The sequence below is a fragment of the Alosa pseudoharengus genome, unplaced genomic scaffold (assembly GCF_046254945.1).
Source record: "Alosa pseudoharengus isolate Yale_2024_CS ecotype anadromous, Long Island Sound unplaced genomic scaffold, YU_APseudo_1.1 YU_APseudo_1.1_scf_21, whole genome shotgun sequence".
NCBI classification, from domain to species: domain Eukaryota; kingdom Metazoa; phylum Chordata; class Actinopteri; order Clupeiformes; family Clupeidae; genus Alosa; species Alosa pseudoharengus.
In genome coordinates, this window is record NW_027468674.1 from 3,255,603 (window position 1) to 3,278,839 (window position 23,237).

Below are 23,237 nucleotides of genomic sequence, written 5' to 3' on the forward strand. Positions count from 1 at the left end.
TTGAAGCGCACAGAGAGAGAGAGAGAGACAGACGGGGGGAGACTACATGCTGCAAATTACAAGACATGCTGCAGACGTCAGATGTTTCTATGAGTTTATTTTAATTTCTTCTTATCTGCAGGTCACATTTCTTTGTGATTTGATTGTCCTTAATTGCTGGACCAAAGGGAGGCATTACAGTGAACGGAAGCATTCATATGTAAGCTGACAACTTTGGGTTGGTGAATGTGTTGATAATAATAATTAAATAACATTTATTTAGATAGAGGCTCAATTGCACACTGATTTGATGATCATTTTTAACAGTGAAATCTTTAAAATCCTTTAAATATGTAATATCTACCCATTCACCTCCCCCCCAGCTTGAACAGGATCCAAATTACGAGCCCATCTCTCCATCTTGAACAGGATCCAAATGACGAGCCCATCTCACCCCATCTTGAACAGGATCCAAATGACGAGCCCATCTTACCCCATCTTGAACAGGATCCAAATTACGAGCCCATCTCACCCCATCTTGAACAGGATCCACTATAAGAGCCCATCTCACCCCATCTTGAACAGGATCCACTATAAGAGCCCATCTCACCCCATCTTGAACAGGATCCACTATAAGAGCCCATCTCCCCCCAGGATTCACTATAGGAGCCCATCTCTCCATCTCCCCCCACCTCCCCCCAGGATCCACAACAGGTGATTGTTGAAACAGAGGAAGCAGCCTAATCCTGCACATGCTTTCTGTAAACACCTCAGACATGTTTCAACATATTAAATTAATTGGTATTACATCCTTTTTGTTAATGTGTTTTTTTCTGATCAAGTAATCAGTGACAGATTATATTTGTGATTTAATAGTGAGGTAACATTTAGTAAACTTTTACTAGTGTTTCCCCTAGACATTTTCCAGCAGTGGTACTGTCAGTTGCAGACAGTTGGTAATCCCAGTCAAGAAACGGGGGACCCTCGTTAGACTGTTTAAAAAAAAATAAGCCCTTAAATTATGACTTCCGGCAAGTTTTATGGAAAGATATGGACAGTGTGAGACTTACAAATATGACATAAGATCAACAGAAAAAAACATGGCAATTTCAAAGCATGATTATTACAGCACATATCTTGAACAGGTCACAAACACAAACAAAACCTTTATCTTTATGCATCATTTTGGACAGGATTATTCATGTTAAATCCGCAATCAACATTCCACCGTAAATGAAAAACAGTCAAAAAAACTCCTGCAAGGTAAAAAACGTGTCTGTGTGTGTGTGTGTAGGCAGACTCGTATGTAGGCAGACTCATACATGAATGTGAGTGCACTGGTGTCGCCTGAGGTTGCCTGTGTGTGTATGTGTGTGTGTGTGTGTGTGTGTGTGTGTGTGTGTGTGTGTGTAGGCAGACTCATAAGTGAATGTGAGTGCGTTGGTGTTGCCTGAGGTAAGTCTCTCTGGTGAAGCCCTTGTCACACTGGTTGCAGCGGTGCGGTTTCTCTCCCGTGTGCGTGCGCAGGTGTGACGCGAGCGTGCCCACCTGGGCGAAACTCTTGCTACACAGGGAGCAGCGGTGTGGTTTCTCTCCTGTGTGCGTGCGCTGGTGCAGCTTGAGACTGTCCTTGCGGCCGAAGCGCTTGCCGCACTCCTCGCACTCGAACGGCTTCTCTCCGGTGTGAGTGCGCGCGTGCTTCCTGAGGCTGTCCTCCTGGCTGAAGCTCATGCCGCACTGGTTGCAGAGGTATGGTTTCTCCCCGGCGTGAATCTGCTGGTGGAGCTTCATGCTCGACAGCGCCGTGAAGCTCTTGCCGCACTGCGTGCAGAGGTATGGTTTCTCTCCTTTGTGGGCCTGTTGGTGCTTCTTGAGAGTGTCTGCCCGAGCGAAGCTCTTGCCACACTGGCCGCAGTGGTGTGGTCTCTCTCCGGTGTGCGTGCGCATGTGTTTCTTCAGTTTTCCCGCGTCGATGAATTTCCCACTACACAGCGTGCAGCTGTACGGTCTCTCTCCCGTGTGAATGCGCGTGTGTCTTACGAGGTCTCCATTAACGGTGAAGCTCTTGTCGCACTGGCCGCAGCGGAACGGTCTCTCTCCCGTGTGGGTCCGCAGGTGTTTTTTCAGTTTTCCCAGGTCGATGAAACTCTTGTCACAGTGGTCGCAGGTGTACGGGCGCTCGCCTGTGTGAATGCGCTGATGTCGTCGGAGATCTCCGCTGAAGGTGAAAGTCTTGCCGCACTGCGAGCACTGGTGAGGTCTGTGCGTCCGCTTGTGCTCTTTAAGCGCCGCTTTCTCGGGGAACGTCTTTTCGCACCGGGCGCATTTGTAACTTTTCCCTTTGTGGTGGTTGCGCCGGTGGGATTTCAGCTTTCCGGCGGTCAGGAAGCTCTTACCACAGTGTGCGCAGAAGAACAGCTTGTCGCTGACGTAATCGCGCTGGTGGGATTTCAGTTTTTCGGCACTCGGGAAGCCCTTCCCACGGCGGGAACGGTAGGACGCACGCGTTCCTGGGAGAGAATAAAACACATTTTACAAACAAAAAAACCACCAATGAGAAGACAGGCGCCTACGCGCACGCACACAAACAAACATCAACTTCCTTAGGGCCGGGACACACCAACCCAACGGCAGACCGTTGGCAGAAAAGCAGTCGGACTGATCAGTCGGCTCCCGTCTCCCCGAGTGGGTCAAAAGAGCCTCAGAACACCGAAGCGACACCGAGCGTACGTTCTGTGCGTGCGCGAGACTTAATACATTTCCATAACAGCAGGCGGCACTAAAAGATTGAGCCGAAAAGAGTCTAGATTAATCAAAAGATTCGCCAACGGACTTCTCTGATTAAGCAATAAGAAAATATAAATATTAGGGCTGTCAATCGATTAAAAAATGTAATCTAATTAATTACATACTCTGTGATTAATTAATCTAAATTAATCGCATATATAATTTTTGCTGTGAAAGTATTTTAAATATTTAAATTCAAATGAATCATTGAATAATCAGCATTAGTGACATTAAAGTTCAAAAACTCTTTTATTATTATTTTCACTGTTCAAATAATTGCCATAATAATCTATGATATGACCTAATATGCTGAGGAAATAAATTCAAATGTGCTTCGGGAAGAAGTTTTTTTTCACATACAAGGCATTTTAGGCCACAGATATAACCTAGGGGACACAATAAAAATAAACTAGATGTACCGCAGAGCGGTACAAAATATGACCGCCGCCCAGTCCAGCACATTTTTTCCACAAAAATAAATCACGCTGAAATGATTCTAACTGTCTCACTAAATTGCATTATCCACACTCAATTCTCACTGATATCTGCTAGACAACAAGTACCAAAACATTAGTTCATAGATTTCACATGTAAAATTCATTTTATACAACCCCACCTCCATCTTGCCTGTTCATAATTCTGAGAAATTCTTGAATTGTGTGCATGTACATGTTTATGTTATGTGTGTGTGTGTGTGTGTGTGTGTGCGTGCGTGCTTGTGTGTGTACCTGCGTATGTGCCTGTGCATGCAATCGTACATATGTCTACTGTGTGAGTATGTGTCATACGTATGATTACTGTGAATGTATGTGTGTGTGTGTGTGTATCTGTTTGTGCACATGTGTGTACATGAAATGAGTTAACATGACCCCTGGAGGCAAACATAAGGAAAAAAATGGTCATCCTAGTCCCTACAGTTCTCAAGATATTCACAGAGAACTGTGTCTGCCCTACCCTCCTTTCGGGGGGTCCAGTCCAGCGGGGGGGCTACAGATCAAAACGAAAAACGATGGTTCCATGCTATCCATGTGGGGTTACATGCCCACCAAGTTTCGTGTACCCCGGTCTTTCAGTGTCCCGGGAATCATTGACGGAAATTTAGGCATGCGAAAAAGAAAAAAAAAAAAAAGAAAAAAAAAAAATGACTAAACCTATATGACCGCCGCTTCGCTGCGCGGCGGTCATAATAACACTCCCCTCAATGTCAACACTTATTTCTTTGCATTGATGTGCGACTATAGAGTTGATGAACTCCGGTGATATGCAAATTCCTTGCTGCAGACATTGCAGAGGAATTTATTTTCAACACTTTATTTTTATCAACACCATCAGGCCGTTTTTTAAAAGTAAATGTTTCAATTAATGATCCAGGCAGCACGTTTTCTTCTCTCCTTCATTTTACAGTCTAATTTTTACTGACTAGAACGGCTCGGGGTCAAAGGTCATACGGAATCGATTAATCTGCACACATTTTTTTAATCAGTTATTTTTTCTCAAATTAATTAATCAAAATTAATCAGTTATTTTGACAGCCCTAATAAATATTCTGTACTATTTTATTGTCATTGCTTGTGTGTGATGTCAATGAAACACTCTTTCGGACACGGAATAAATAATTTATTTTGCCCGTTAACCGAGCTAGCTAGCTAATGGTAGCACAGTAAACGGAAATTGAATGGGCACTGCTATTGATGTTCGCCAGCTAGGCAGCATACTTGTATATTATTGCAAACTAATCTGAAATAACATACGTTTAGCAACTGTGTGCTAGTCTAGTAAAGTATGTTAGGATAGTTTATCAAAATGGGTTCAAACTTACATGGCTGAATGTAGGGCTAATGGTCATACTGATTCAAGATAATGTTTAGTCAAGGGCTACAACTCCACCAATCAGATTTGTCATTGAGGCCGCCTGCCACTGGCCGATTCGACATGTCAGACCGGGCAAAATGAACTCTGACTCCACCTAACGACACCGAACCGAATCGAGTCACCGACCTCACACGACTGTCCGACGGCCGAAAATCGCGTTGGTGTGTTGGTTAGATTCGAGCCTCAGCTGAGGAGAGCAGACACGATGCGTAGTCTGCTTGGACTGTGCTTTCTAGGAGAAACATGCTAAACACGATGCGTAGTCTGCTTGGACTGTGCTTTCTAGGAGAAACATGCTAAATACGATGCGTAGTCTGCTTGGACTGTGCTTTCTAGGAGAAACATGCTAAACACGATGCGTAGTCTGCTTGGACTGTGCTTTCTAGGAGAAACATGCTAAACACGATGCGTAGTCTGCTTGGACTGTGCTTTCTAGGAGAAACATGCTAAACATGACACTATTAAAACACGATGCGTAGTCTGCTTGGACTGTGCTCTCTAGGAGAAACATGCTAAACATGACACTATTAAAACACGATGCGTAGTCTGCTTGGACTGTGCTCTCTAGGAGAAACATGCTAAACATGACACTGTATTAAAACATGATCCTTAAACACGATGCGTAGTCTGCTTGGACTGTGCTTTCTAGGAGAAACATGCTAAACATGACACTGTATTAAAACATGATCCTTAAATCTCTCCACAACATGCCTCGTCATAACTCCACCTGTTAAAAAATAAAAAACAAATCCTATGAGAGTATGGACATTATGTAAGGACACCGGCTGCCGAGGTGACCCGATATACGGAATTAATGGACAAGCCGGCGCATACAGGAGCTTCCTCCATTAATTCAGCACACTGAGAAGGCCGTTACGGCTCTTATCATAGTTGCCACTAGTATGTATATAGGGCAGGCAATAGTCATGCCTTTATAGCATACAAGCAGTTCAGGTTAAAAAGAAGCCGACTTGATCAGTTTGTTGTACTACTTTCTTTGGTCCCGACAGTGAAAACAGTTGGTAGTTTGTTGGAGCCTGGATGTTGTCTGAGTTGCTACGTAATGACCCGTACAGAATTAACAGCCAATCAGAAAAGAGCATTTTATGTCTCCGGGTATAACTTGCATTAATCATTAATCATCAACTCTCCAATCACCGCAATTAAGAGGAAAGTGAGTGAGTGAGTGTGTGTGTGTATATGTGTGTGTGAGTGCATATGTGAGTGAGTGAGAGAGTGTGTGTGTGTGTGTGTATATGTGAGTGAGAGAGTGTGTGTATGTATGTGTGTGTGTGAGTGTGTGTGTGTGTATGTGTGTGTGAGTGTGTGTGTGTGTGTGTGTGTATGTGTGTGTGTGTGTGTGTGTGTGTATGTATGTGTGTGAGTGAGTGTCTGTGTGTGTATGTATGTGTGTGTGAGTGCATATGTGAGTGAGTGAGTGAGAGTGTGTGTGTGTGTGTATATGTGACTGAGTGTGTGTGTGTGTGTGAGTGAGTGAGAGTGTGAGTGTGTGTGTGTGTGAGTGAGTGAGAGTGTATGTGTGTGTATATGTGAGTGAGTGTGTGTGTGTGTGTGTGTGTGTGTGCGCGTTCTTACGGGTCTTGGGCTGTTCTTGAGTTCTACAGCAGTCCACCAGCACCACTGACACCCTCCTGAACCGGCACAGACGCACCAGGTCTGCAGGGGACAGTTCGGGTTCTGCAGGGGACAGCTCGGGTTCTGGATCCGCAGGGGACAGCTCGGGTTCTGGGTCCGCAGGGGACAGCTCGGGTTCTGGGTCTGCAGGGGACAGCTCGGGTTCTGGGTCTGCAGGGGACAGCTCGGGTTCTGCAGGGGACAGCTCGGGTTCTGGGTCTGATGAAGACTGGTCCGTTTCAGGGTCTGATGAAGACTTGTCTGTTTCTGAATCTGATGAAGACTGGTCCATTTCAGGGTCTGATGGGGACTGGTCCGGTTCTGGGTCTGATGGAGTCTGATCCTGTTCTGGGTCTGATGAAGACTGGTGGAGGACCGGAGCCATTTTTTCTCCTGCCCTCTAAAACTGATGAAATAAAGAGAGAAATTCAAATACAAGCGCTTTTCAAGCATGCAAGTAAACATACAAGTAAACATACAAGTAAACATACAAGTAAACATGCAAGTAAACATGCAAGTAAACATGCAAGTAAACATGCAAGTAAACATACAAGTAAACATACAAGTAAACATACAAGTAAACATACAAGTAAGCAAGTAAACATGCAAGTAAACATACAAGTAAACATACAAGTAAACATACAAGTAAACATACAAGTAAGCAAGTAAACATGCAAGTAAACATACAAGTAAACATACAAGTAAACATACAAGTAAACATGCAAGTAAACATGCAAGTAAACATGCAAGTAAACATACAAGTAAACATACAAGTAAACATACAAGTAAACATACAAGTAAGCAAGTAAACATGCAAGTAAACATACAAGTAAACATACAAGTAAACATACAAGTAAACATACAAGTAAACATACAAGTAAGCAAGTAAACATGCAAGTAAACATACAAGTAAACATACAAGTAAACATACAAGTAAACATGCAAGTAAACATGCAAGTAAACATACAAGTAAACATGCAAGTAAACATGCAAGTAAACATGCAAGTAAACATACAAGTAAACATGCAAGTAAACATACAAGTAAACATGCAAGTAAACATACAAGTAAACATACAAGTAAACATGCAAGTAAACATGCAAGTAAACATACAAGTAAACATGCAAGTAAACATACAAGTAAACATGCAAGTAAACATGCAAGTAAACATGCAAGTAAACATACAAGTAAACATACAAGTAAACATGCAATATCCCCCAAATTCAACTCCTCCTCCCCTTTCTGCTTGCTGTGCTGCTCAAGAGTTCTGGGCTTTAATACCTCCACTGCAGGGCAGATAGGTTTACTTCAGTCATTTAGTCAGGCTGACAAGCAGAACAATTGTGCATCTTATGACTAAAGCATGAACGTTTCACATATAATCAACAGTGTGTCGCCTAAGGTTTCATTTCATATAATCTACACCAAAGATTCTAGAACAGAGCTCCGCTCTAGAATCTTTGATCTACACACTCTAAGGTTTCCACTTATTCTACACACTATACGGTTTCATTTCATAAATCTACACTTTCATTTCATAATCTACACTTTCATTTCATAATCTACACACTCATTTCATAATCTACACTTTCATTTCATATACAGTACCCTCCAGAATTATTGGCACCTGCTAAAGTTGATTAAGGAAATATCCAACCTTTAAGGACACCAATTTTCTTTGTGAATGAATAATGTATCATAAATAAATAAATGTTCTTCCTTAAAATACAGGGGTCATAAGTATTGACACCCCTATGTTAAATTCCCATAGAGGCAGGAAGATTTATATTTTTTAAGACCAGTTATTTCATGGATCCAGGATACTATGCATCCTGATAAAGTTCCCTTGGCCTTTGGAATTAAAATAGCCCCACATCACATACCCTTCACCATACCTAGAGATTGGCATGGTTTTATTTCAGTTAGCCTATTAGCTGGTTTGAGTTGCATTGAGCTCAATGAGCATCAATATTTACAATATGTGGGCTACTTATGGCAGTTTTACTGAACTTATCAAGTTCCTTTATTTGTACCCAGAGGTAGATTTTGCCCTCATATACACATATGGGAAAAGCAAAAACACAGCTGTTTGATGCGGCAAAACGTTACCTAAGGCTTATAGTTTCCTTTGTTTGCTAAAACCACAGACAGAAGGCTAAAACATGTAACGTTAGACTAGGTTACTTCCTGCTCGCACGGTAGGTTAACACACCTTCGCAAACGTCTCTCCGGTATCGCGACAGAAAGGCTGCAGCTCGTGTTCTCCCAGAGCCTCCCAGTTTCCGTTTATGTTCGGCACCCCACAAATTAACAAAATAAATACCGCGATTTAATTAATTATGCAAGCTTAGTTTGTTTTCTAGCAACAAACATAAATGTGGTCAAAACAACCTCTGAAGCAGTCTTCTTTTGTGTATGAGACAGTTGAGAGATCAACTTGGAAGAGCATTATCGCCGCCGACTGGACTGGAAGTGGAATAAAAGAGAACGCCAAGCGGTTTAAATAAATGTAGGATTAAGTAGTTTAACACTATTTTGTAGTTTCCTTGCCTACCACACTGACTGAAACAGATTGAACAGATTTCCCTAATTTGTTAGGTGTACAAAGACCAAGGCCAAAACACGCCCACTAAGACTGAAATGTAGAGCTTTTTATCAGAGAGGGTTAGAGCTTCAAGGAGTGATCCTTGAAGGAGGGATAAGCCCACAGAGCTTTTATAACTCCAAAAACGTTTTATTCAGGCTAGGCTACTGCTCAGGGCTCCAGACTAACTTTTTGCACTGGTGCGCCTAACTTTTTTTCTTAGGTGCACCAGCACAAAAGTTAGGTGCACCCACATTTTCAACCACATCGCATTTAACACCGCAGCAGGTTCACTTTTTTTCCCTTAATTACTGTCCTATATAGGTTGTCCTATGACTTATGATTTACAATTCTACAAGAAAAGTAACTTAATGAAGTGTTGGTGCTTTGAGTGCTTCACTGAGCTGAAATTTTAACTTAAAACATCAAGATGAATTAAATAAAAATAACAGTGAGTAAATTAACAGTGCACGTCTTTTGAGGGCTTCAAACTGCACATCTCATGGCTCAATGTCTTACATACTATCCTTCATGATCTTTAGGCCTTGGCTAAACCAGCTCGCCATGCTAGCATCTTCCATAGAAATGTATTTGAGCACAATTTAAAGAGATGTTCCAAGTAGCCTGGGGGATTTAAATGTGATTTTGCAATGATGATTGCAATAATCATTTGACAGCCCCACAATGCAATTTACTTTTTAATTTTAGTATTTTTACATTTTCAATAAGAACATCACTATGGTTAATGCAGTAACAAAATGGTAGGCCTATTATTATAGGCTATTGCAATGACTTGCCATGCTCGATCTAAATGTGTCCATTCAATTCATCGTACACAATGACCACAGTTATACATGCAGGGAATATTCGGGCTTTAAATGTAGCAGCGATATTCGGTTTGCGCCAAATACCGGATTAAATTGATTGATGCCATCAGAATGGGTTTACACAACTCGCGCGCAAAACGAATATTGCTGTTGAAAACCGGGTTACTCCCTGCATGTAACTGCGGTCAATGACGCACTCCTTTTCGGCGAGATGTGTATCTCTGTCGTTCGGGAAGGCCTTGTATGCATTGTTTGCAATTTTAAGACGTCTTTTCATCTGCAAAGACTCCTATAAATTTGGCGCAAGTGACATTGTTGTACGTTGGGTTTACGTTCAAACTATTTTTCTGGTGAATAATTATTTCGGACTGAACTTGGTGAAGGGAAGTTTCACTAGGCCTATCGTAGGCAACGATAAACTTGATCATCATCTCGGGCTCGTCTGATCAGTTTGCTGCTGCCAGCCGCCGAAAGGCAGTGGGGAGAGGGTACATTTATCTCGGCCTATGTGACCACACTGTAATGCAACTACATCCACTGTTTATCTGACGGGTCACTGACCTCTCTCTCTCTCTGCAGCACACGCATTTTCAAATTTACACACAGGCACTGGGCCACGGCCAATCAGAGGGGAGGTCCCGCCCTTCACTATCTGTGATTTGTTTAAACCACGATATTGGCCAAATATGTGTCCAACCAAACCAAAGGTAGAGTTTCAATGCGGACACTTTTTCCTCTCTCGAATAGCTGGTCGCACCGGTGCCACCTCTGATTTTTTTTAGTCGCACTTTTGAAAAATTGGTTGCACTCTGGAGCCCTGCTGCTAATTGCAAGAAAACAGCCTTCAACAGCTGAAGAGTGTGAGACTATCAGTAAAGGTTTCTATTTATTAGGCTAATAAAAAGAAAAACAAATATTTCAACAATATCTACACAAGGACCGGTGGGGTATAGGTGACAGCATCAGACATCATGGTGATACAGCGACGCTAAAACAGAGCCACTTTCGTGTCACAGCATACCCTGGCTTTGAGCGCAACATGGAGAGACATGGAGAACTGGTGAAGTGATGACATGAGATGAGACAGACAGACAGACAGACAGACAGACAGACAGATAGATAGATAGATAGATAGACAGATAGATAGGCTGATGACACTCAGAACAATTAAACACACTCAGAACAAGAAAAACAATAATATAATGATGTAATTACACCATGTGGATCAACAGCTATACCTCCTCTGAGGCGTTCCACATGAGAGAGAGAGAGTGAGATGGATAGATGGATCCCTCCTCTGAGGCGTTGCACAGTATGACAGAGAGAGAGACAGACAGATGGATCACTACCTTCCACTGAGGCATTCCACAGTGAGACAGACAGACAGACAGACAGATCACTACCCTGCTCTGAGGTGATCCACAGGTCCGGCTGCCTCAGTAGAGCAGCCTGCACCACAGACCTGGACAGCCATATCACCTGCTGACCCCTGGTGGACACTTCAGGTACATCACATCCTATGATCACATCACAGACAGACTTGCAGCATCTCTATCCTAATGTAAATGTAAATCAGGTTTTTAGGCCAAGTATACTTGCGTATACAAGGAACTTGGTCTTTGCATTCATCCATCCGTGATAAAGAAAAAGGTGGGCATGGGAGAGCAGTGCTCAACCACTTCCCAACAATACGATCTATTCTTCTACCCAAAGCCCCATGGGCACTGCCCACTGCACTGCCAAACACCGCCACTGGGTGGTGCTGAGGTGTGTGCATGGTTGTGCGTGATGATGTTACGTATGCAGCATATTAAGAATTAGGATCTTAAGGTATGCCTTACTAAAGTCGTTTACTTTCCTATGCGCGTTTCCCATAACTATACCTTAAGCTTTACCTATACCTTATATCAGTGTTTTTCAACCTTTTTTGTGCCACAGCACACTTTTGACACTTAAAATGTCCCACGGCACACTAACATCCTGTGTGAAGAAAAAATAAACATACCATAGCCTACAATTTCAAATAATACACAGATATGGCCTTATTATGGCCTATTATATCCTCTCCAGCTGTATCGCTGTGTGGGGCGGAAGCTGCACTGAATACAACAGGAAAGCCCTGGAGCGCATAGTGAACACAGCTGGAAGGATTATTGGTGCTTCACTCCCCTCCCTGAAGGACATTTACACCACCCACCTCACCCGCAAGGCGACCACAATTGTTTGATCTACTGCCCTCTGGGAAGAGGTACAGAAGCCTGCGCTCCCGCACCACCAGACTCACCAACAGCTTCATACACCAGGCTGTTAGGATGCTGAACTCTCTCCCCCCTCCACCCTCAGCTACATAACATCCTGGACTTTGGACCCACAATGGCTGCCTTGCACTACTCCACTTGTACACTTGCACACTTTGCAACTTGTTTGTTGTTGTCCTGTTGTCCTGAAAACACAACACTTCTGCTGCTCTTACATAACTTGCACCACTATGCCACTTGCTTACTTAGGTCAAACAGAACTACCTCAGCCATTTATTGGCCTGACTTTGCACTATTATATTGACTGTCTACTGTATGCACAATTGCACAATTTCAACCCAATGTTTGCTGCTCTTATTTCTTCATTGTATGTGCCTTCTTATTTTTTTTACTTTTTATATTGTTTACTTGAATGTTATGTTTGTCTGTGGACTTAATTGGTAAAATATGTCTTGTCTTCACCGTGGGATAGTGAGAATCGTAATTTCGATCTCTTTGTATGTCTGGGCATGTGAAGAAATTGACAATAAAGCAGACTTTGACTTTGACTTTGACTATGCAAGCTCTGCTCAATAAAACAAGCGCCCTCTGTTTCATTTGTAGGTGACTATATCTAATTTAATTGTTGTTATGAACTGGATATGTGATGATTCTGGTAATACTGGATATGGGGCCCCCGGTGTACAATGCCTGCATACCACAAATAGTGCAATCATACAATCAATGAGAGCATGTGGTTATAAATTCTTTGATGCAACAGTTGCTTTTCTGGACCAGTGAGTGACATGTGGGTAATTTTCTGCGGCACACCTGATGATCTCTCACGGCACACTAGTGTGCCCCGGCACAGTGGTTGAAAAACACTGCCTTATATACATATACCTTAACTATACCTTAAGAGGCTAAGTTTGTGTTTCTGGTATTGATTATTGCCATTCACACGTGCCAATGCCTGAGAGGGGGGGGGGGGGGGGATGGGGATATGAGCCGGAGCCAGAGGGGTGGGTCGGTAACATCTGAGGGGAATAAGTCTCAGAGTGATTTTAGGGAATAAGTGATAGCATTGCATTGGTAGCAGCTTTTTGTGTCATCACCCTGTTCATGTCTGTTATACGCTTATGCAGGGATACATTACAGGTGAAATGGCTAAACAACTTAACTAATAGATATCCCCACAAACCTTCCACAGCTGATTATTTACACTATGTCAATAATATGTTGTATTGAAAGTTCTCTGAAATATTATGTATAAATGTTGAAAATAGCCATTATATAATGAAATATACAGTAATTTACATAGCTTTCAAGTACAGAAATCTTAACATTGGATGAAGTCAGATTCAAAATTCTTCTTTTTGTATTTCATGTTCAAAAATAATTCCTGAAATACTGTATTTTTGAGATGACATTTATTTATATACATTTATATTTGTATTTTTATTTTATTTACTGAACAACAAAATGTCACAAAACGCTTATCTTGGACTTAGTGGCTATGCCATCTAACAAAAAAACTAAAACTGCATAACCTAAAGAGAGGTTCAGACCTGGCTTACGATTGCTAGCCTAGCTTCAATCGCTAGCCTTTTCAATGACTTTGAAGCATATTTTACATGGCCCTTAGCTAATCCACTGTTTGCTATTTGGGGCTATGGCGTATACCGGAGCAAGCTCTGTAGTGGTTGATCAACGAAAAATAGTCTCCACGGCTTATTTGATGTGTTTTAATACAGAAAAACACCCTTGGGTCTATTTTCGCTGGAATTATACTTTAAGGTTTCAGGAGAGCTAGCCCAGCTGCTTGAACAAGATGTACAAAGGTTCCATTCCCAGGGTCAGTACTCGGTGTCAGTGTGGTCAATCGTCCGCTGGATCGGTTGAGTGTGCTGGCGTTGTTTGAGGCGATGTCAAGAGAACGGGGTGTGTCCTCCTGTGTGGGTGTGTTGGTGTTTCTGAAGATAATCCAAACGAATGAAGCTCTTGCCACACTGAGCGCACACGTATGGTCTCTCTCCAGTGTGGGTGCGCTTGTGTCTCCGCAGTTTCCCCACTTCGATGAAGCTCCTGGCACACTGCGTGCACTGGTACGGTCTCTCTCCTGTGTGGATGCGCTGGTGTCTCTTGAGCTCTCCGTTCAGAGTAAACGTCTTGTCACACTGAGTGCACTGGTACGGTCTCTCTCCTGTGTGGGTCCGCAAGTGGGATTGGAGTTTCCCCACGTAAAGGAACTTCATGTCGCACTGCGGACAATGGAACAGCCCCTCTTCCTTGTGAATGATTCGGTGTTTTTTGAGATCTCCGTACTGCCTGAAGGCCTCACCACACTGAGTGCAGCTGAACGGCTTTCCTCCCATGTGAGTTCGCTGGTGTATTCTGAGACTGTCCTCTCGGGTGTAACTCTTGCTACACTCAGGGCAGGTGTACGGTCTCTCTCCTGTGTGAGTGCCTAAGTGCGTTTTTAAATTATCCTCTCGACTGAAGCTCTTGCCACACTGAGTGCAGCTGTATGGTTTTACCCCTGTGTGAATGCGCTGGTGTATGCTGAGGCTTGACCGAGTCGCGAAGGTCTTGCCACACTCGGAGCAGAGGTACAGTCTCTCTCCCGAGTGAGTGCGCTCGTGACTTTTGAGGTGTCCTGCTTCAAAGAAGCTCTTGTCACACTGAGTGCAGCTGTGTCGCCTCTCTCCCGTGTGCGTGCGCTGGTGTCTTCGGAGTTTTCGAGCGTCGATGAAATTGCGGCCACACTCGCCACATGGGTACGGCCTCTCTCCCGTGTGAGTGCGCAGGTGTGAGTTGAGACGATCCTCTCGACTGAAGCTCTGGCCGCACTGAGTGCAGAGGTATGGTTTCTCCCCGGTGCATACATGTTTATGTAAACTAGACTCCCGGCTGAAACGCTTGCTACACTGACCACACTGGTATGGCTTCTCTCCTTTGTAAGTGCACTGGGGACCTTTGAAGCTTGACTGGGCAGTTGAACTCTCTCCACACTCCGCAGACTGCTGTGTCCTTTCTTCAGTGAGAGCGTGCAGGTGTGTTTTGAGCTTCTTTCTGGACTGGGAACCAGAGAACGGCAGATTTCCTGTGAGAGAATAATGATGTTTAACGAAAAAAAAAAAAAACAGAAGACAAGACATCTGCACCACAGCACAGACTAACATCAATGACTTTCTGACACTAATCTACCTGTAGAAAACTGCTTTATGAAAAAAAAAAAAAAAAAATATATATATATATATATATATATCTATATATATATACACTAGCAGTGTTTCCCCTAGACATTTTTCCAGCAGCGGTGCTATTAATCGAAGAAAGCTAAACCCACCCCCCCATTACTCCTTAAATGATGACTTCTGTGGATTTTTGCAGCATGATTAAGTTTATTACTTGAACTGGACAGGATTATTCATGTTTTTCTTTCACCTTTTTCATGTACATTATTACGTCAATACATAATTATTACTTACATTATTATTAGAAATTGAAATGAAACAAAAATTATTATTTACAATTATTACAAAAAATTAAAGCTTACTAATACTATTTAGAATGTATGAACTATATAGACTTCTCTTTCATGTCATTACACTGTATTGGTGCTGTGCAAGTGGAATGGAGTGCCTGTCACTTTAAGGGCGTGACGGCCCGTGAGGCTTGCTTGATTCTCACGGTTTTACTATAAGCTAATTTAGTAGCGTTGTTATGCATTGTGCATAAGGATATGTGGATGAAATTAATTATGTTCAAAAGCCTAACAACTCGAAGAAAATCTATCTTGGATTATAGGAGATACGTGTCTTGTAAGGATAATTTCTATTATTTTAGTGAGCTCTACAGGAATGATAAATAACTATCTCCAGATGTAAATGGTTGCATATCCTATTATTCAAATTCAATTAAACCCACCAGTAGGCTAGATCTTAATTTCACAGCCTAGGCATGTTAGCAACACAGAGCTTGAAAGCATTGACTGTATAGAACAAACAAAAACGAAACCCTGTGTGGGATTTATCTGGGAATAGGCTACTGAAGGTAGGGGCGAGCTACTGTACCTCGCTGGCATGTTTAATTTGGTTCCTTGGTTAAAATATAATGTTTGCACAAATTGCGTCTCCTAATAAACTTAAACATAAACACAAACAAACGTGATTTCCTGTGAAATCCCTGACTGTGCCTTCCACATTAGCCTACTTTTATTTGTTGACATCAAACCTGGAGAGGAACAAACGGCAGCTGTTCCCAAGTTCACTTTTTTTTTTAATTAGGTCTTTTGTAGCCTAGAAATCTAGACGCACCCTAGCGGTGGCAAATTAATTTGCTCAGCCTGTACGTCGTCTAGTATCAAACCATAGGGATTTCTATTGGCTGACGCCGTGGACATCATCCAATCACAGAGTCTTAAGGCGGGCTTAACAGGATAACGACAGTCCTGCGACGGTGAACAACAAGGAAGGTGGCTATGGCGAACGAAGAGCGGTTGTTTGAATCGGTGTTGTTTGAATCAACTTTGGAGGAGTTGGACTTGTGCTTTTCTTTGAAAGTTGAGCAACACAATGCACTTAAGTCATTCTTTTTGAAGAAGGATGTATTTGCCGTTTTGCCGACCGGATACGGATATGGTCGTAGCGCTGGCCTATTGCATGCCTAGGCAGTTTGAAAGACAATTCTCTGCCCGCCCCTTGGATTAAGCGAGGTGAATGGTTCGATTCCAGACTATACATTTCAATGATATAGGATGGCCCGCCAGGCTAGGTCTTTTGCGAAGGCACTTAAATTCTAGGAGCGGTGCTGAGCCACTGCTGAATGCATTGTATTAGGGTTGTCAAACGATTAATCGTTGAATTTCTATAGTGATTAATCGCATATTTTATCACATGATTAAAATTCTATTATTTCGCATTTCTGAACTTTCCATATTAACAATGTAAAGCAATTCTTACAAGTGTATCTTGATTGGGAATCAAATGGAAGCAAATAAATTTACTTTATGAGCTTAACTTTAAAGCGATACCATTTGGGGAAATACACTCATTTTCCACCTACCCTCGAGTTAAACTGTTGAGTTTTCCCTTTCCCCAGTTCATCCAGCTGTTCTCTGAGTCTGGCAGTAACACTTTTAGCTCCAGCTCATTGAATCAGATCAGGCTGATTAGACTGTCAGACTCAGAGAACGGCTGGATGAACTGGGGAAAGGGAAAACTCAATTGTTTAACTCGAGGGTAGGTGGGAAATGAGTGTATTTCCCTAGATGGTGGAATATCCCTTTAAGACGTATTATTTCAACTCAAATTTCAAAAGATGTGCAGCGGGCCAGAGACGCTCTACAGTCGTTTTTTCTACAGTTTGTATTTGGAGCCTACGCACCTGCACTGACGATAGCCACTGTTAAGGCGCAGATTTCTTTTTTGGGGGGAGGGATATTTTAGCGGGCCTGAGTCAACACAATATATCTTATAAACTGAAATAAATGCTACAGCAGAAGTGCATGCACACAATGTACAGTAGGCTACACACATTATAAAGGGCATAACAAATAAAGAATACTCCATATAGCCTATATTCATTATCTTTGAGTTCAGTTGAAAATAAGGAAGTTTTTATATTGAGAAAAAACCTATGCACAAGTGCATGTGCCAAATGCAACCCAGTCCTACAGCACATTTCAATGAATGTGTGTGTGTGTGTGTGTGTGTGAGTCCAGACCTCCATCCCATGTTCATTTCACGTGTAACAGTGTAGAAGTGTGAACAATGTTCAGCTTGTAGATTAGAGCTTACACTTAATGTGCTTCTGTGATATTTTAATTCCATGTCAACTGAGCCGACACCAGCGCCGACATAATTGTGTGTGTGTGTGTGTGTGTGTGTGTGTGTGTGTGTGATCTCTCATGGCTCTTGGACTTCTCCATTTCTGTTGGTGGTTCTGTGTGCTTGTTTTTGTTTGTGTGTGTGTGTGTGTGTTCTTACGGGTCTTGGGCTGATCTCCATCTGTGTTGTTCTCCTCCTCCTTCACTGGCTGTTCTTGAGTTCTACAGCAGTCCACCAGCACCACTGACGCCCTCCGGAACCGGCACAGACGCACCAGGTCTGCAGGGGACAGGTCGGGTTCTAGGTCCGCAGGGGATAGGTCGGGTTCTGGGTCTGATGAAGACTGGTCCGTTTCAGGGTCTGATGAAGACTGGTCCGTTTGAGAAGAACTGAGGACCGGAGCCATGCTTGATTTTCCCTCCTATTCTTCATGATGAAAGAGAGAGACAGAGAGTGAGATAAACAGATTCAAAACAGATCAGAAACATAACAAATTGTGGCAAGTTTTAAAGTAAACAGGTTTAGAATATTCTTTAAGTTAAATGACATATCCTTTCTCCTTTGCTATCTAATGATGTGGATAGTCTATTGCAGTGGTCCCCAAACTACGGCCCGCCACCTCATTTTGGGTGGCCCCCCAAAACATGTCCGCGGTATATAGCATCTGGCCCGCATTGGAGTACGACATCGTCAAACTATAACTTCGTAATTTCCCCCATTCATTCTCTATGGCGAGTCTTAAGAGGATCCTCTCGCTGCAGCCTGCGGGAAGGCGGGGCTTGACATCAAGCCCAGCCCACATCCAAGTCAGCCATGTTTTTTTGTTTTACGTCACGCAGTTTAAAATTGCTGGCGGCGAAAGGGAGGCAAAGAGTATAGAAGTAACAAGAGGCGAAACTCAATAGAACGTCCCATTGCAACAAACGCACACATAACCGAGCTGCAGCTCCTCCATCTTGGACTGAACGCAACACAACTGTCATAGAACTTAATGATATCGGTCCAGATTAAAAAGATTCTTACAGTATAAAAAATATATATATATATCTAACCTTTTCTCATACCCTGAATTCCCCAACTGTCATAAATCGTGTTGAGAAATGCAAAATATGATGAGTAAGGCTATACATTTATTCATAATAATTTGGCTTCCAACAGATTTGACAGATGGAAAATATATATTTTTATTTCAGGCAGTAAAAGCCCCGGTAAGAACCAAACCAGATTTGGTTCAAATCTACACACCTATGGCTACTGAAAAATGTAAGGTTCATTTATCAAATGTAATTTTGAGGTATTAAAAAACATCGTTGTTTTAGAATTTTCGAACGAAAGGGGTGGTAATTGGTGCCTATGATTAAATGTAATGGAATATTCAACTAAGGTAGACTGCTGTTGTTCACAGCACTAAGCTATTTATGGTTACTGATATACTCCGAGTCTCTGGCCCTCTCTTAGAGCCAGGCATAGTGAGCTGGCCCTCGGAAGAAAAAGTTTGGGGACCACTGGTCTATTGCAAATAAAGTGCCTGAATCAGTTCAGTTAAGTCTCTGATCAAGTGAAGTGATTAACCAGCTAACGCCAGATTTGCACATAAATGACTGAACTTCAAACCCATCTGCATAATGAAAAGTAGATTACAAAACATTACAAAAAAGCAGTTTTATCAAACTCACTTTCACTGTGCGTTGCCACTTCAAGCCCTCCTCAGTGCGAGAGGTAGCCCCTTCCGCCGGTGCCGTCTGCCTATGTTACGATGTAACCCAGCCTACGACTCTAAACTTGTAATGATAGTTTTGTAAAACAAATACCGCATTTCTGTTTCATACACCGTCTCGTCGGTCCTCTCTGTTCAGACAAGAACCTTCAATGCGAAGTGAAATCATCTCTAATATCAACATTAACATACACTCTTCTTCGGTGCATTTGCCGATTGGCAAACCAGTTGGACTAACTTAGATGCGCATTACCGCCGCCAACTGGACTGGAGTGGAAGTGCAGAAAAAAAAACTTCCTGAAAGTTTCAGAAAGATTTATCTAAACCAGTGGTCCCCACACTTTTTCTTCCGAGGGCCAGCTCACTATGCCTGGCTCTAAGAGAGGGCCAGAGATTCGGAGTATATTAGTAAACATAAATAGCTTAGTGCTGTGAACAACAGCAGTCTACCTTAGTTGAATATTCCATTACATTTAATCAAGTACAGCGGCTAAGCACTGGAATCGTTCAGTTTTCGCAGAAAGCATGAAACTTGGCACAGTTATACTACTACCCCTAGTGATCAAAAATTGAAATGGACCCCAACACATAGCACCCCCTAGTGGCTGCCACCTTGAATTCAAATATGGCTACCATACCATTCTTAATAGAATTGTGGGCAGCCGTGGCCCACTGGTTAGCCCGACCAGTGGGCCGCGGCTGAAGTGCCCTTGAGCAAGGCACCTAACCCCTCACTGCTCCCCGAGCGCCGCTGTTGATGCAGGCAGCTCACTGCGCCGGGATTAGTGTGTGCTTCACCTCACTGTGTGTACACTGTGTGCTGTTTGTGTTTCACTAATTCACCGATTGGGTTACAGTTTCCTGTGCAGACCCCAACCTCCTCTCAGGCCTGTGGTGGGACCTTCAGCAGATTCATGAGTCATGACCCCATGGGTTAAATGCAGAGACCAAAGACCCTCACGGGATCAAAAAAGTATATACTTATACTTATACTTGATACAACTTCAAAATTAAACAAGATAAAAAAGTCTTTTAAGTTCTAACACCCCATTTTTAGGGTCAAGGAAGCTATTGACATGATTTCCAAACAAACTTGATGTTGGCCATTTTGAAATCCAATATGGCGGATACCAAATGTGAAAATATAGACCATCTCTATTGTTATTCATGATAGAAATATCATTCAAAAACAATTTCAAAGTTTGAACAGTCATTTTATCACATGACAACCTCAATAATATACAAGGCATCAAGTATAATTTGGTAATGTAAGAAAATAAGCCAATTATTCTATATCTTCGTTAATTGAAGTAACTACCTACATCATCAATAAATTCTTATTCTACCTTATTCTCTTTCTGAGCAAACCTTAACTCTTACTATACACTGCTCAAAAAAATTATACACTTTAAAAAATAAAACATCAGATCTCAATCGGGAAAAAACATCATACTGGATATCTACATTACATTACATTTGGCCAGGGCCGGCCCGAGGCATAAGCGAACTAAGCGGCTGCTTGGGGCCTCCTGGCCACCAGGGGGCCCCCAATCGAGTTTCTTTTTTTTTTTTTATATATATAATAAATAACGTAAACAAGTGACATCAATGAATGAATAAATGAAACAATTATCATTCAAATCAAGAAAATTATGATTTCATGATCAATATGCCTGCCTACTGCTACTGTGTCTGCCAGCCTTTGAGTCACGCGCATAAAGTAGACACCTCGGGTGCATATACAATTCGTGCAGACACTGCATCAAGTTCAACAATCGGAAGAGACGGTAATGTTCAGACAAGTCACAAAAAAGGACGTATCCCTCTGGTGCCGAAAACAGAACGAAGAAAATGACAGAGGAGGAGAAAAATGAGCAAGATACAGGTATGTTTTGCATGATTATTTACAGTATGTTTTGTGCTTGAGGTAGCTAGCTAGCTGTCATGATCTAATATAAGCCATCACCAGAGCTAAATCTCCGCCATCAACAGAGAAATGTCTCCCGTTAATATATATTTATCTAGATGTATTTCAGATGTCAAGGATATTGGGATTGTTTTGGATGTTCAATCAAGCATGTACCCTAGCTCTAGGTGGGCTTATTATGTCGTAAATTAAAGTTAGCTAGCTGACTGAAGTGGACATTAGCACTACAGTAGCTACATGAAAACGTAGCTGAAGGCAAATTTACCACAGAGGGATTGTTTCTGATTTCGCACCTTAAAGTGTTGATAGTTTATTACTGCTCTATAATATGTGACATAGTGGTAAGTCTGATAGCAACAACAGACTAAGCCCAGGCTCCCAGTCCCAACCCAACCCACTGACTAGCGCGACTCTGGGCATCGGTAACATTCCAGCTTCATAGGCAAAGATGGAACAGTACGTGCGCTCTGCTCTAAGATCTTGGGTGAGAGATGGTAGTGTTTGAGAAAATATACCATGTTGGGTGGGGAGACTTCTGTGATGAAAATAAATTTACATGTGATTAAGATAGTGGCAAGCGATGTAGCGGTGCCACCCTAATATTTAGGCTGCAGTAGATCACCATGTTAAGCGTTCACCATACTGCAATTAAGTATACTCTTTTGATTATGCCTCATTTGCCAATAAAATATGAATTGTTACATGTGGAATTGCTTGTTATTTGAGTGTAAGTAATGATAGCAAAATAAACTCATTCTGCTCGATCAACTATGCACTTATGCAATATTTTTTTTACTGCCCTTCTCCAGCTGACCATCCCAAAAATGCACCAGAATACAGGAAATCACATCTAACCCCCCCCCCCCCCCACACACACACACACCCGTTTGTACCCACATTTGCACAAAGAGGGTAGGGGGAGAGGGTCCTTATGCATCTGTGTCCAGGGGGACAGTAGTTCATAATCAGTCGCTGTATTAATACATAACCTCACTGTATTAATTTATAATATGACATTATAGTGTGAAGTTGTCAATTATCGCCAAGCACAGGTGACTGCGTTGTGGGAGGGGGCCCCCAAATCAAATTCTGCTTAGGGCCCCCAAAAGGCTTGGGCCGGCACTGCATTTGGCTGACGCATTTTTAGCCAAAGCGACTTACAACCTGGTAAACAGTTTAACGCTTTTAAAACAATTCTCTCAACAATTCTAGAACAATTTAAAACAATTCAAAAAGGTAGAGTACAATAGGGAAAAGTGCATCAGTGAGTGTTGTTTTTATACAGTCAAGTCAGGTGGTAAGTGCTAGAATTAGCTAGTTGTAAGTAGTGCTACGAGAGGAGATATTCTCTGAAGAGCTGGGTCTTTAGGAGTTCTTTGAAGGTGGAGAGGGCTGCTCTAGTAGGAACTGGTAGTGCGTTCTACCAACGAGGAATAACAGATGAACAAAGTTTGGATTGACCTGAGCGTACCGGTGGCAGAGCTAGACGATGTTTGTCTGAAGAGCGCAATGGTCGGGGGGTAGCATATATGCCTGTATGAGGGCATTCGAGTAGGTGGTAGCAGTAGGTTTAGCTGGGAGGACCAGCAGTTTGGTTTATGAGTGGTTTAGCAGGAGGTGGTGTTCCTTCATCCATGTAGATATGTCTGAGAGGCAATCCGAGGTCCGTGCCGAGACCAAGGGGTCATCAGGTGGAAAGAACAGATAAAGCTGTGTGTCATCTGCATAGCAGTGGTATGAGAAGCTGTGCGAATGAATAATCTGTCCCAAAGAAGTGGTGTGGATAGCAAAGAGAAGTACCCTGGAAATCTAGAGTTCTCGCGAGAGCACAATGGAATTGTCT

At 42.5% G+C, this 23,237-nt stretch overlaps 1 protein-coding gene and 1 pseudogene across 1 annotated transcript; one reads left to right on the plus strand and one right to left on the minus strand.

Annotated features, from left to right (window-relative positions):
- LOC143138677 (P2X purinoceptor 4a-like) overlaps positions 1 to 473 on the plus strand; it is a 29,337-nt pseudogene extending 28,864 nt beyond the window's left edge.
- On the minus strand, positions 81 to 19,658 carry LOC143138678 (uncharacterized). Its single transcript, XM_076299098.1, has 5 exons — positions 19,427 to 19,658; positions 17,910 to 18,176; positions 13,851 to 15,022; positions 6,235 to 6,673; positions 81 to 2,489 (listed from the first exon to the last, which is right to left on the minus strand). Exons 2-5 carry the CDS (start codon positions 18,154 to 18,156, stop codon positions 1,399 to 1,401), a joined length of 2,949 nt encoding a protein of 982 aa, XP_076155213.1. The 5' UTR covers positions 18,157 to 18,176; positions 19,427 to 19,658; the 3' UTR covers positions 81 to 1,398.
- Positions 19,659 to 23,237: the final 3,579 nt, after the last annotated feature.